General features: G+C 44.2%; 1 protein-coding gene across 2 annotated transcripts in view; it reads left to right on the forward strand.

The window, feature by feature from the left end:
• Positions 1-9,217: 9,217 nt before the first annotated feature.
• Positions 9,218-15,451, forward strand: part of DPP4 (dipeptidyl peptidase 4) — a 65,237-nt gene continuing 59,003 nt past the window's right edge. For both annotated transcript variants that reach the window (XM_044418133.1, XM_044418135.1), the window contains exons 1-2: positions 9,218-9,425; positions 11,298-11,385. In XM_044418133.1, coding sequence (XP_044274068.1) covers positions 9,420-9,425; positions 11,298-11,385 — 94 coding nt within the window. In that variant the 5' untranslated portion in view covers positions 9,218-9,419. The remainder of the gene's footprint in view (positions 9,426-11,297; positions 11,386-15,451) is intronic.

The raw sequence follows: 15,451 nt of genomic DNA on the forward strand, positions 1-15,451 counted from the left end.
TGAGAGTGTGAAAAAGAAAAATCTTGTGTGTAGTCATCCATAATTTCATAAACCTTCACCATCCTCCAGGTTGTCAAACTCTCAAATACTTTAGACTTCAAGGGGCTTGGTGCATGTCTACTTAGAAATAAGCCCCATTGAGCTCACTGGGGCTTATGCCCAAGTAAGTTTGCACAAGAGTACCGCTTTTAAGTTGCAACTCCGTGTACACTTACAGTACATGTAACTAAGTCCTACACAACACAGACTTGCCTCTGGGTAAATATGTGTAGAGCTGCATGTAAATTTTGATGTGTGAGCAGGTGCTTGAGTGATGTCATCTTGAAGAGACCCAAAATGTAAACCCCCCCCCCCAAAAAAAAACCCAATATCCCTTTGCTACTAAGTGCTGTGCTAGTTTAGAGATTTCAGACTGGCTTATTTCAAACTTGTTTATGCAACTGGTGTCTTTTCCTTATTTTATAGTAAGACATGATGTTGTTTCTTTCTTTTACTACATATCATACTAAAATCTTCAGTACATTTTAAATACCACCCTGATGTTATAAGCTGAAGAGTGCCATTAAAATATTTTAATTAATTAATTAATATTTTGGTCCAATCCAAAGAAGTTGTTTTTCGTTTATCACCAATATAGGCTGACTGATACCCGGGGGCTTACTGGAGTTATTTCGGTCACATGGCGCACCAGGGGCAATGCGATTATCAGCCAGAGGTGGTTGTGCCATGCAAACCCATCCATTGGTTTTAACAGCCATGGGTTAACTAAGTCACAATGAGTTAGTCACAGTTCAGATTGGCTCAATGAATCCCATCCTTGTACAAAATGTAAGCTGTTGGTTTTGTAAAAAGGGCTTGAGAAATCCATACTGAAAACTCTGAGGCCCATGAAGTGTCTGGGAATATTGCCATCCATGATGTCAGAGAGAACAGCATTTGACCTTTAGTGCACGCAGTCTGCAGACGTGTAGATGTCTTTGGTGGGATGGAGAGGAACAATGGGGCCTTCTCTTAATGCTGCTGTGTTGCCAGGTTGTTCCATTTCATTTCTGGTATTAAAAACATGCACACGTGGACATACACATGCATAATCCCCCGAACGAACAAACTCCATCAAGAGTTTCATTTCCTAAAGTCGATGGCACTTAAAAGACATACCACGTTCTGACTGCAAATAAGTTTTACAAAAGATGTTCTTTCGTTACATCTTTACATCTTAACTCATACGTTTTCTGGATCATATTTTGCTCTTTCTTTTTGTATTCCTTGTCCTTGACATATTGCAATACGAGTTTCATTCTTTTCTCTGGAATGCTGCTTTTTAATTCTGTATCTTTTCAGAGTTAGCCGCTGTAATCATTTTATCAAGCCATTCAAGCAGCATTCCTATACCCATTAACTGGGATAAGTGCTGCCGAAGAAATTTGCATACAGACCGGCATAGGATTGTGCTGTAATTGGTACATCTTCTGTGGCCCTGTAGTATTTTGTAGTGGTTGATGCTTTTATGGTATGTATTTGGATATAATAACCAGACAGGTCCGCCTGGCGCCGTCGTTGTTTTTCGGCGCCAGGCGAAGACCTTTTTATTTAAGCAGCATTTTAAATGTTAATATTATTGAATTTTATCTGGCCAGGGCGGCTTGTTTTATATTGTATGTTTTATATTGTATATTTGTATTTTATTTTAATGTATATATTTTAAAATGTTATTTTAATTTATTGTTGTAAGCCGCCCCGAGGCTTCGGCGAATGGGGCGGCATAAAAATGTTTTAATAAATAAATAAATAAATAAAATAATTGCAAGGAACCCTCTATCTGAAAGACTGGGTATGTTCCTCTTTCTCCCACCAAACAGGGTCTCAAGTTATACTCTAAAATGGTTAAGCTTAATACCAACTTCCTCAAAAGTTTAATGTACAAAAGTTTTATTTTTCCAGCAATTGGTTTTATCCTTGTTTTGATCATTATTTATTGGATGCAGTGTGTTGTGGGTTGTTGTTGTTGTTATGGGGTTTTTTATTCTTTGTTTTTTTATCCTTGTAAGCTGTCCAGAGACTTTGAGTAATGGGATGGCATAGAAAAAACTTTAAATAAAGAAATAAAAGAACCCATTGCTGCTCCAGGCTTGCTGGGGAAAGTTCAACAGGCGCATTCATCTCTCTGCATCGGTTCAGACATAATTCAGTCATTAAGTTGTATCTGGCAAGCAGAACGAAGCCTGTTGAAGATGGTCTTTGTGGAACAACACAGAGAAACAATGGCCTGTTCTGTGGTTTCTATACTTCACCATGGCTTGTTTGCACATTTGAACCCAGATACTACACTTTCTCATGGTTTCCATGTTTCTTCCATTGCATTCTGTGCAAAGAGCTGCAGCAGATGCTCCTGCCTGCGCTCGCTGTGGTCCAGAACTGCCCAGCATCAGCAGATCTCCGTTTGGCTGCTCTGTGCTCTTTCCCCCACTTTCTGCCACACAAGCAATTGTGGCACAGCCCTTGCCCCCAAAGTGACAGTCTTGAAGACCAACAGATGTAAGAGGATGCATGATATATTCAGGTGACTCATGAAAGAGGGGGAATTATCGTCACATTTGATGGTCTCTACTCTTGCATCCACAGTTCACATGGAGAGCCACCACTGACAAGCAGGACAGGAAGGTCCCTTCTCCGCCTGCACCGACCTGTTCAAGTACAGGAGACCTGAGCAGGGCTGGTGTGAAAGGAGCAGCTTGGAATGAACTTGGATGCTTTGCCACAAGGAGCACCCCACTGAGTTCCTTGAGGCATCCACCACTTGCAGAGGAGCCCAGTGGGAAACCTGCTGAAACATGGGGAATAACCTTTTTCATTTTACTAAAATATTATAAAGTATGGAATTTTATAAATGGTGATTGAATTTTAGAACGCCCAGCTGGTGGCACCTAGATTTACTTCTCCTTACCATCATCTGCTGCTGTTTCTAAGGAGAACACCACCTGTCTGGATGACTCCCTGAAGCTGGTAATTTTAGGGCCGGGTGAGGAAAAACAAATTGAAGTTGAATCCAGACAAAAAGGAGGTGCTTTGCTGATAAGGGTCTAATTCCAGGATTAGAGGTGTGTCAGCCAGTTCTAGATGGGGGTCACTGTCCCCCTGTGAGACCCTGTTTTGAGGGTGCTGCTTGACAGTCCATTTCATTTCCTGTAAACTGCCCAGAGTCTATGGGAACAGGGTGATACATAAATATTAAGACAGATAAAAATAATAAATTCAATAATCATGACATGACTATAGGCTTCAGAATAGTGCTCTGAATCTTGCCCAGCGGGAAACAAAATGTGTTCCTCAGACGTTTTGTTCTTTATGATATGACAGAAGTTGGCAAGAGATGTGTTTTGCCAGGCCTCAAAGTAAGCATAACAGAGTTATATGTCAAAGACACATTTATATTATGAAACTTCTGAATGAATCAGGCAATTGTTGGCCTTGATATGGAACAAGCGGAGCATGCTTATTTCCTGTTTAACTGGGCAGAAATCGAATAAAATTAGTTAATCTAATTCTCTTTCGGTGTCTTCCTTTTCCAGTCTTTTGTTCAATTTGTCCCATTTCTGTTCATCTGCATTTTCCTTTTTAAAAGTTATCAGGAAATCCGTATGTGTGTGTGCACGTGCACATTCATCCTGATCTTTGTATTACATGCTTATGGATATGCTTTTTTCTAATGCACTGTTTTTCCAGAAGTTTCCCCTGACATAATCCTGTATTATAATATTTCACAACATGCACATTTCTATTTCCGTGGACCTGCTCCTCATAAAGGCTTTTTAAATATACATTTTTGTTTCTATATGAATGTCTTCAGTAAACAGCTAATCCAGTAAAGTGTGAAAAAATTACACACAGACACGCACACACACTTGCTGGCAGGAACTATCCAAGGAGGACACGGTAGCAAATTTTGGTGTAGAATTCCATCGCACAAATGCCACTACTGAAAAAGCCATGCTCCAAGCTGACGGGAACCCGTAGCATGGAAAGACCTTAGTGAGCAAATGGAAGGGCACATATGGGAGATGGCACTCACTGAAATTCATAGAACGGAGACAGCGTGGCACCCCTATTTATTTATATTTAGTACTTTTATATACTGTCTTACAGCCATACAGTTATCTAGATAGTTTGTATAATAAACACCAACAACATAAAACTACAAATACTAAAATTTACTTTAAAATATCAACTAAAATCAAAATCCAATTAAAATAATCAACAATTGAAAAGCTATGCTCCTTGAATAAAATTGCCTTGGTCTGGCACCAAGGACAGTGCTTGGCAAATATCCCTGGGAAATCGATGCCCATCTGGACATAGGAGCCACCTATCAACCATCTTGTCCTGGTTAAGTTTCACTTTGCTGGCCCTTACCCAGCCCAGCCAGACACTGGTTTAGGACCATCACCACCTCACCTGGGTTAGATGAAAAAGAGAGGAAGAGCCGATGACCTCTCCAAGCAGCTTCATGTAAATGTTGAAAAGCATGGAGGATAAGATGGAGCCCTGCAGAACTCCATGGCAAACTTGCCATGGTGCAGAGCTACATTCCCCCAGCAACACCATCTGGAATCAGCCAGCCAGGTATAAGCAGGTATGCACTCCACCTACCTTTCTCCCAACAAAGCTCATCCCACAGGGCAGCCAAGGCAGTTTCAGTTCCATAATCGGGCCTAAAACCAGACTGAAATAGGTTCACATACTGGGTATTGTCCAAGAGCACCTGGAGTTGTCCAGCCACCATCTGCCAAGCACCTTGCCCAGAAACAGGATATTGGCCCCTGTCCTAGAATTGTTAGCATCTTCTGGATCCAGGTTTGTCCTCTTCAGAAGGGGCCTAATCACTGCCTCTTTCAACAGGGAAGTGACCAGTCCTCCTTTCAGAGAGGAATTCACAATTTCCTGGATCCAGACCCATGTTCTTTCCTTAGATTGACCAGACAACTTGGGCAAGGGTCAAGTAGACAGGTGGGAGGCCAGACTTGTCCAAGTATCCTGTCAACATCATTAAGCTTCAATAATTGAAACTTATCCAATAGAATAGGACCAGAATGTGCCCTGGATGCCTCTAACCAAGGAACTACGTTTAATGCAGAGTCCAATCTGTGCCAAATCAGAGTGATTTTGCCCTTGCAATGCTGTGCAAAACTCTCACAACGGGCTACCAAATGTTCTGATTGCATTTAGGGCCACCATGAAAAAGGCTATGAACCTCTTGGAATAGCTCCACTGGGTGGCATTCAGAAGATGCAATGCTAGTAGAGAAGGCGGCCCTCTTTGCTGCCTTCAGCACCACAGCGTAGGCTCGATAATGAGCTCTCAAACATGTCCAGTCAGATCCAGCACAGGTTCTCCTCCACATGCGCTCTACCATCTACCCACCTGCTTCATCTCTCGCTGCTCAGTAGTGTACCAGTCTCTTATAAATGGTTCCTTAGGCTGCAATGTTAGGCATGCTTAAACTGGAAAACGTGTCCTATTCCCAGCACGGCTGACTGGAGCATACTTAGAAGAGCTTTTTCCTTCTCTCTAAGCATGCATTAGATTGTGCTTCTAATGGGTGGTGTGTGAAATTGTGGATAATACAAAATTTTGCTTTTTATACGCCCTTTTGTCTTCTTGCAAGGAATCCAGGGAGCTTATATGATGTTCCTCTTCTCAATTTTATCCAAACAGCACCCTAAGAAGTAGCTTAGGCTGAGAGTCAGGGTCATGCCATGGTCAGCACCATGGAGAGTCAAATTCTTTTCCTCGCTTGGCCTTGCAGCTCACTTGGTGGCTTTGGGTCAGTCACTCACTCTCATTCTAACCTATCTCACAGGCTTATTGTAAGGATGAAATTAAGAGGAGGGGGAATCGTGAAAACTACTTGGGCGCCTCTCTGGAAGAAAACAGGCATGGTATGCATTTAATTTAATGCTAATAGTATATTGCAATGGAAATCAAACATCTTAATAACTTTGCATCTACTTTGAGTGTTACGTATTTTTTTAAACTCAGTTTCTTCTAGCAATTGCCTTATATGTTGGCTGTCTCACTTACAGACTTCCTGAACAATTGGAGCAATTCCCTGCCCGATTCTCACTCCTTTAAAAAAAGAAATGAAAGAGGATTGGGGTGTTTTGTGCATTTAGTGTACATACGACTCCAGTAGTAAAATGCATTTCTTGAGATCTCTCTTTCATACAGTTGCATAGTCTGTAATTTATTACATTCTAGCATATTTAAGATCAAGTCAACCTTTGCCACCAGAGGACATTCCAGAAACACTGTTGTCCTCAGTTTAAATGGAAGAGAGCACACCATTTTGCAGCCTCTCTGTGACAGATTTGCAGTATGTTTTTAACCCGTCATTATAGTCTGCTCTTAATATATTTTACTTCTCATAATTAGATCCCTATTTCACAAAGAAATTTGGGTACATGCTTATTTACCAGCAATGAACATTTGTGCCTTTGCAAGTATGGGTGACTTTTCTGCGAGCTTCAAGGGTGTGGAGATTGTGTTTGATTTTTAATTCTTGTGCATTTATTTTTTTTCTTCTGCATTGGGATATTCTAAAAAAGGACTGTGTAGGCCATCCCTCATAATGGGTACACACTCAGATTCAGACAGGGAAGAGTGAGTCAGCTCATTGTTGGAACATACTTGCGTGCAGGGAAGGGGGAACCCAACCTTTGACTCAGGAGAAACCGTGAACTGGCTGAAAGGTTTATTGCCACTGGAACAATCCACTTGGCTTCCTCTTGGTGCTGGTAATTAAGTTGCAAAGGTATACAGCTCTGAACTGGAATGCAGCTGTCTCCATTCTCAGTTCTTCAGGAACTAGACCTGATTGATGGTAACCATTCAACAGTAACACATGAGGCATAGTCTTAACAGTAAGCCACTTATCTATAGCACCCATACTAGGTATTACCTAAGATACCATAAATTATGCAAGGTAACAGTGTACTTCCTTTTGTTTTCTCCATTCCTACAATTTTTTAATTATAGCTCCTTCAGCCCATGTTTGGTGTCATAACACTCAGCCCTTCTGTTCTCAAGAAACCCAAGCTGGTGCTCTCCAGATGTTTTACACTTCAAATTTCATCAGCCCCTGCAATAGCCAGGACTGCTGAGAGTTGTAGTTCAAAGGTCCAGATGCCCAGACAAATTGTTTCTAAGTGTTCTACTCACAGGGGTTGAGTAGAAGGCACCCTGAGTCAGCTAATCCCACAGTATCTTGCTGCTCCTGAAGTGGCAGTGAGCATCCGTGTGGTGTGGTGGCTGGTGTGTTGGACTGGGAACCCAGGAGATCTGGGCTCTAGGCCCCACTCAGCTACGAAACTCAGCCTGTCATACCCAAGTGGTACAGGCTACAGCAGAATAATGCAAGCACTCAAGTAGGGAAAATACTTCTATTTCCTTTATCGTTACATAACTTCTTGGTTGCACTTTGGTGGGGCAAATACATGAGTGGAAAATGAATTTTCTTTTGCCTTTGTAAATAGTGCTGCATGTTCCTGGAAAAACTTAGCATCATAATAGAGTTGGAAGGAACAAGAGGGTCCAACCTCCTGTTCAGAGCAGGATTCCTAAGTTACACCATCCCTCCCAGATGGCTGTCCAGTGGCATCTTGAATGTCTCTAGTGTGGGAGAGCCGGCAGCCTCCCGAGGGAGTGGGTTCCACTGTTGTACTGCCCTAACAGGAATTTTTTCCTGGAATCTGGCTTCCTGTAACTTGAACCCATCATTCTGTGTTCTGCACTTGCCAAATGTTCTTTAAAAACAGAAGCAAAACTAGAGAGGTCATGATGTCTAAAGTATGCATAAATGGCCATGAATAGGGAATGATGCGTGCATGATAAGTGCATTGAGTAGGGTCTTTTCTACTCATGCCTGTTATTCCATGCTTCTACTTAAGCAGCAATCTGGGTTTTTCAACTGAAGTATTTATTGTGCATTTGTCATTCCCTGTTAACAGTTGATTATATAGCTGTTTACCTTCTGTGACTAGTAACACTTCTGGTAAGGGACTTTTGTTGTTGTTTTTGTTGAGCAACATTTAAATCAGCAACCAAAGAAATCTTTTTTCAACTTATATATTTGTGCTGTTCCATCACAGTACCACCTATAGGTTATAAAGCAGAAAAGTGGGATTTGTGCATGTCTTGGAATCTCGATTCTGCTACACAACTGAAACAGATCTGTGGTGTAACTGTAAATAGGGAAGTGGAAACAATACTTTCTTTTCTCATCAGCAATCATTGTGCATGTTCCCCACTCTGAAACAAACAAACAAAACTTGTTAAAAGTGCGGTTTCCCAACCAAAAAATCTGAAATACCCAATAAATAGCCATGGGTAAGGCATAATGATTGCAGAATAAATGCCTCAGAAAGAAAAGCTCATTTTAGAGGATGGAAAATGTGGCATTACCGTGGCATTACCTTTCCACTTGTGCAATTGCACTATTCTGTTATGCCGCAGGTAGGATGAGGGACTGGGGTGTCTCTAGCAGATTTATACTAATGTTCTTAAGAGTTCTTCCCATCCCAAGGTCTTCATGCCCATGGCTTCCCATGCCAAGCATTCAGTATCTCGCTGCGCAGCGAGATGGGAGCTAACCCCAATGCACACAACGGGTGTTCCTTCCAGGCGCGAAGGCGGCGGCGGCGCCCTCCGCTGGGTTGTGGCTTGTACACATGCCCAACCTGACCCCGAAGGGCAGGTCTCGCAGTTGCCCGGCGGGCGCTCGATCAGCCCGCCTCCGCCCCGCTTGGCACCGCTTTCCAAAAACGGGCCTCGAGGGCGCGGGGGGCGGCGGCGGCCGCAAACCGGTCTGATCGCCTCTCCACCCGCGCGCCAAATCTGTGCCGCCCTCAGCGCCACGCACACGGTGCAGCGGCTGACGCCCACGCCGCGAAGTGCTCCTCGCACGTTAGCGCCCTTCCGCGCACCCGAGGCGCTTCCCGCGGCTTGGCGAGCCTTCCCTCGTGCCACCGGCGGCCCTCGCTCGCAGCCGCCGCGCCTGGGCGCTCTCCCTCGGCCTGGCTCGCTCCGGCTCGGGCTCCGGCTCCGGCACAGCCGCCGCGCCGCACGCCCGCGCCCCATTGTCTTCCCCGCCTTCCTTCCCCTCATTCTCCCACCGCCTCCTGCAGACACCCGCAGCCCTGCTGACTCCTCCCTCCCCGCACTCCCGCCACCGTGGCCTCCCCGGCTCCAGCGAGCGGGCGGGCGGCAGCCCCGCGGATCTTGCCCCCGGCGCTCCTCGCTAATGGTTAACTAGGCGCTGAGCGAGGACTTCGGCGCGCCGCAGAAAAGGCGCCTGCCGCGCCGCCGCCGCCCGCTCGCCTGCCTGCCCGCCTGCCTCTGCGTCGGCTCCCTGGAAGCTTCCCGCGATGAAGGTCAGTCCGGCAGCGCTGCCCCGCCGGTGAGGTCCCCCGAGGGCGGTGCTGAGGAAGCCTGCCCGCGCCGGCCGCTCCGAGGGGCCTGGCCGCGGGCGGAGGAGCGCGCTGCGGCGGCTCGCCCAGGCTGGCAGCGCCGCTCTGCGCTTCCTTCCGTCGGGGGCTCGCGCAGCCGCTTGCTTAGCCCGGCTCCGGGTTCAGACGTGGCGCGAGCGGCGGGAAAAAGTGCGAGGAAGTTGCCTCTGCCTGTGCGCAGAGCGCGCCTCCTCTGTCTGGCTTACGTGTGAGTGGCTTAACGTGGGTTAGAGAAACTAGTGGATGAAAAGGCTACCCAATAACCTCGTCATGATGGCTATCTATCCCTTCCAGTGGATGGGGAGCATGAGCGGTTGAGTACTGCTGCACTCCAGGCCTGTGCTTGGCCATGGTGGGAACAAAAAGTTGGGCCAGCCAGGCCTTTGGTCTGATCCAGCACGATTTATCAGTTTTCGGTTGCCCTGAAAAGTTGTTAGACTTTTCTGCATGAGTTTTCCTGATGTTGCAATAGCACATGTTGGGCATGGGAAAACGGCAGAGAGACAGACTTGAGACGTTGATGTCAGCAGCAGTGGTCTCAGCATCTGTGATGAAGGTCGATGCTTTCAGACTTGAGCCCTAGCGTATCCTTTTCTAAAATGGTTACACGTTGCAAAGATCTATTCATTTACATGTGCTGTTGTGGAAAAGCATGCACCTGGACTCAGATTATTTTCAGAAAAGCCATTTAAAATGTTTTGGTCAATTAATGCTTTTCTCTTGCAGTGTTTATGGCAGTTGTCAAAAAAGAGCATTGGCGGATTGAACCATCTAGTCCAGTGACTAGACCGATGCCATGGAAGCTCTCTCATGATTCCCCATTGCTTCTTCTATCCTTTTCTTAGCAGGAGAAAGCAATTAAGGAAGAAAAGATGAGGTCGCTAAACAGTGCTTTTGGACTGTGAGCCCTAGAAGTCTTTCACCTGGAAGCAAAAACCCTGAATGTTTATTATAACTATGTGGGTTTCGCATTATAAGATCAGATCTTGTGCAAAGTTAGGTAGTTTTTCCACAATATAATCATAACCCCTGAAGTCTCAACCATGTTATAGGAGTCATGTTACATTATTACCTGTGATAGGCAACTGGTTTTCCCAGCAAGCCAAGCCCCCCCCCCCCCCCCGGGCCCTGTCCCTTGATCATAACCATTTTGCATTGCTGTGGCTCAGGATGAAGCGCATACTGTTAAAAATTTAGTTTTTCCATTGTGGTATAAGCCTGATTTCTCTTAAGTTTTTACAGTCTCAGTAACCAGTATATATACCAGCAAATCAAATGCTAATTCAACTTTCAGTGCTTCAGGTGTTTGTCAACCTTTTAATGTTTTTTAAAGTGCTCTTTCTGTGTTTGTACAGTTATCAATTCCTCCAAGCAGGAAATAGGCTTTTAAAAATGAAAAACTCTTCTGGGAGGTGGAACATGTTTGTTCTTGGAGGCATCATAGGCACTAGCTGATCATTGCTATATACTGTCAGCTTCTGCTAAAAAATTGTGGAACCCACCCACCACCCAAACTGAGCCCTGAAAAAAAGGAAATGAAACATAGTGTGGAAGTTGCTTTCCAAGCAGCTTGACTACTCTGAAAATATTATATTTGTCTTCATTCTAAGAGGCTCAGTGCTCCAAGTTCCCAGAAGATAGCAAGAAACTGACCCACCCATGTCCTGCTTGTGGGTTTAATAGAAGCATTTGCCCGGTCATCGTCGGAAATGGACTGCTGGACTAGATAGGCCATTGGCCTGATGCAGCAGCGCTCTGCTTTATTCAATTGTTCTAACTTTATTCAATTGTTTCCAGACTGCAGTGAAATGGCTCTTGGGACTTCTTGGGGTTGCTGTTCTCATTACCATCATTGTCGTTCCTGCAGTTTTGTTGACAAATCAAAGTAAGTTCGCAGTGGTCTTTTCGTAATAGGAAGTACTAAGTATTGTGAGAAGTTCCAAAGCCTTCCTGTAAGAAAAGCCAAAACTTTAAGGCTATCTAAGACAGACTAGAATGTATTTAATTTGGCACTGTATGAATATATAAGTAGCAAGTTAATTCATCTGCTAAATAAATAGACAAACTCTTGCCCCTGAAATTCATTTCTTCTGAAGTTCAAACTAGATACATTATCTATGAGTTTAAACAGATGAGATGTTACCCAGTGATATAGAAAGGGGGAACTTTTTTTTATAGGAAACAGGCACAGAGAAACTTCCCACTATCTACTGTTTACCTTTCCACAGTTTGATGCACTTTGATTTCCAACCTGTTTGCAATACTTGGGAGAATAGTACTTGGGAAAAGGGCCTGTAGAAACATAAGTAAAGGATAAGAGAATTTTGCAATTTTCATCAATGTGAAAAACGGATCCCTTTACTCATTTCTTTCCATACCATTAAGTGCATGGAGTGGAATCAGATTAGCTCATCCCACTAACTGAATGGCTTCTGTGGGTGGACTGGGGAGGGAAGGAGAGAGATGATTCCCCCTCTTTTCCCATTCCTTTCCATCCTCTATGCCTGCAAAATCTGCTGCAGAGAGTTTGGAGACTTTCTAAACAGATATTTGGAGCATGTTTACAACCCATGGTTAAACCATAATGCAGGGTTTGCACATAACAGCAAGCCATGGTTCAACAACAAGCCACACTTCCAACAAATCCCAAACAGAAGCCATAGTTTGAATAGCCATTACATGCAGAGCAGACCAATAGGAAAACTTGGCATCCTGTGACATTCTGCGAGCCAGCTGATTTGTAGTGGAGTCTACAAATGAGGCTGCCTATAACCCTCCAATCTTGGAGGATTATGGACTTGTTACGCAGGGTGGGAGAAGTGTAGAAGTCAAGGTCACCTTCACACTCTTCCAACCTGGAAGAACAGCTAGATGGCCAGTTTTGGCTGTCTAAGTGTCATGTTGTGCTTCAGAGGTGAGGGCAGGAGGCCGAGGCATCTACAGGTCACATTATAGCTTGGTTGCCTCTGTCTCTGTCCTCCCACCTCCCTGGAATGCCCTCTAGACCCCTTCTCTGCTATTATTTTTATGACCATGGGAAAACAACTGTTTTTTTCCTACATGGGCTGCAAGGGTTGGAAAGAATGCTCTGGACATGGGTCTCCAGCGAGGTCAGAGCTGTTTTCTGGCTCAGAGCTAGGAATATGAACGACCCCATGGTCTTCTAGGTGCAATGTAGAGTCATACGCCATCACAGTGAAGAGATGCCTTCCTCAGGTAAAGGCAGGTGGTTGTCTGTGATGCTTCAGCAAAATCAGCAGAAGGTGCTATGGATACATTTCTTTTCGAACAGTTGGTTCATTCTTCTTGTAAACTGCCCATAGGATAACATTTTGTTGTTGTTGTTTGTCGCAAAATTGTGCCCAACCCATCACAGCCCCATGGACAGCATTCCTCCAGGCTCTCTTGTCCCCCACCATCCCTCGGAGTCCACCCAAGCCCACACCCACTGCCCCAGTGACCCCATCTAGCCACCTCATTGCAAAAATGCAAAATAAGATTATTGCATTCAAATCACATGAATTTGTGAACAACAAACTTGCCAGAATGTATGGTCCCTATGTGTTTCTAGGAGTTATGGGCCTTCAGCATGAAGCAGCAATATAAAAGAACCTCTTAGAAGCCAGCAAGGGAGGTGTTTCCATATGTATTTATTAAAAACATTTGTATGCCGCCCAGTTGTGCCACAGCATAATATTGATTATGTATCTGCTGTTCTTATGCGTTTAAAGAATTTATTAACCTTCTTTATCATTTGACTTCATCGCAATACATATATTTGACAGTGTGGGCTTCAGTACAGTGTATAAAGTTGAAAGGAAGATTCAGTTTTATAAAAAAAAAGGGGCTGTTTCCACCTGTAAAGATGGAAAAGTTATATATATGCATCCAGTGTTTTACAAGTGACAGTTACAGCAATGCCTTAAAAACAGTTACGGAATCCAGCTTTTAGAATTTGACTATTTCCATATAAAAAGTGAAGGGGAATGGGGCTTGAAATAATTATACTGTCTGCACTACAATTAGGTTACGAGATGGAGCATGTGGTTCTAGTTACTGGGTGTGGCTGATGGGTTTCTGCAGTTGCAGGAATGTCAGCAATCCATTGCAATTGGTTGATAGTTTCCACATTTTTGGACATTGGACTGTGCAGTATTTCCTTATTATGCCAGCTGAAAATTTTATTATTTAAAATGTGTACCGCCATTTCCCTCTTGAGAAATTCAAGGCAGAAACTTGAATTTCTACATATTACAAAGTTGCATATTCAAAATTAATTGTGCTGCTCACGAATGTCTAGAAACAGCTCCTCCTGAAGGCCAAAATGGTCATGATGGGACCCAGTCTGTATCTCTGAATACAGAAATGTCAGTCATGTACAAAGAAGGCAGCATGGTCCATCCCTGAGAGCAGGAAACAGAAAAATGCATGTGCCAGTATATTTACATGGGTACTATGAACGGAACATTTGAATGCTGTGCTCTAGGAGTCCATGCACCTGTGCTAGTTTGTCACAATCATACCCAAACAGCTGTGCAACTGCTTTTTAAAGTTCTGCCTCCCTTAGATATGGATACGATTGTAGATGTGTGCTAATATCAGAATACTGATTAATTTTAAAAAGATCTGTTCCTGCTTCCCTCTTATAGCAGTGGTAGGGAAGCTTTGGCCTTCCAAATGTTGTTGGCTTATCTCTCTCATCATCCTTATCTGTTGACCATGATGGGTGAGGCTGATGGGGCATTTAACATCTGGAAATATAATAACTGTTCATGTTCTGTATTTGAAGGGATCAGTTATATAACAGGAATAAAACCAATGTTCCACTGTGCATTACAGTGCTGAAATTTTTACTAAGGATTTTTTCTGTTAAGGACTGTTGCGAAAACAACATGGCTCCAATCTTATCATTGGCTCTGGACCAACTGATGATCTGGAAAGGGAAGCATCAATACAAGGTGCTATAAACCAAGCTACATGTTACAGTAGGAACACAAATTAATGGAGTCAATAGAATTGATTTTCGTCTTTTCTTTTTAAAAACTTGGTTTGTTGAGCCAAATTCTGGATGACCAAAGTGCTGAATGTCACCCATCTGTAGTAGGCTGTGCCACTTGCTTGTACGCCCCATTCTTCCCCTACACGCCAAAGCCCTTTCTCAGTGTAAGGCAGTTTCATAGGGTCAGTGACCACAGTTGAACCACCCTGCAGAGGCTCTCCAGGCATTGTTTGCCTGTAAAATAATTGCTTGGCTATTGTCAGAATCCAAAACATGCTGCCACTTACTACCTGTAGGGTACCTGTACCTGTTGGGCTTCAGTACCACCAGTGTGAAGGCAGGAGTTTGCCGCTCATCCTCAGGCAGTGGAACACTTGGACTAGTGTCTGAATGTGGTGATGAGATTGATGGGGGAGGACAAAATGAAGCTAAAGGTGGGGAAGTTGAAGGATAAGTGGGCTAGTTAGGCAGCAGGTCTCAATAATGATATGAAGCCAGTCCTGGATAGGGCTGCTCTCCATGGGAAGACTAAGGTGCACAGCTTGTCACTGACTCACACAGGTGAGGCACAGACAGGCTTTTTAGAAGCAAATGACCTGTGACCCTACCTGGTGATGTACTCAGCTAGTGATGTACTCATAATGTCCTAACTGGATCGCTGCAAAGTGCTTTAGGGCAAACAGCGTGGCTGCTTTGAAGATGGTCCAGAAGCTGCAGCTGGTAAAATAACATCCAATAGATAAATGCCCATGATCTGTCAGCTGCCAGTAAGCCACCAGGACCAATTCAGACAGCTGGTTTTAACATTTAAGGCTCTAACTGCCCTTCAGCCACGTGATAACGTCTGCATTATGGCTTCTTCTTGAGTGTATGCCATTAGGATAGGAGCCAGTATAGTGCAGTGGTTAATAGTGCTGGGCTGGGACTGAGGAGATGTGGGTTCTCGTCTCCA

Source organism: Varanus komodoensis, unplaced genomic scaffold (genome assembly GCF_004798865.1).
Source record: "Varanus komodoensis strain SLA01 unplaced genomic scaffold, ASM479886v1 scaffold9, whole genome shotgun sequence".
NCBI classification, from domain to species: Eukaryota; Metazoa; Chordata; class Lepidosauria; order Squamata; family Varanidae; genus Varanus; species Varanus komodoensis.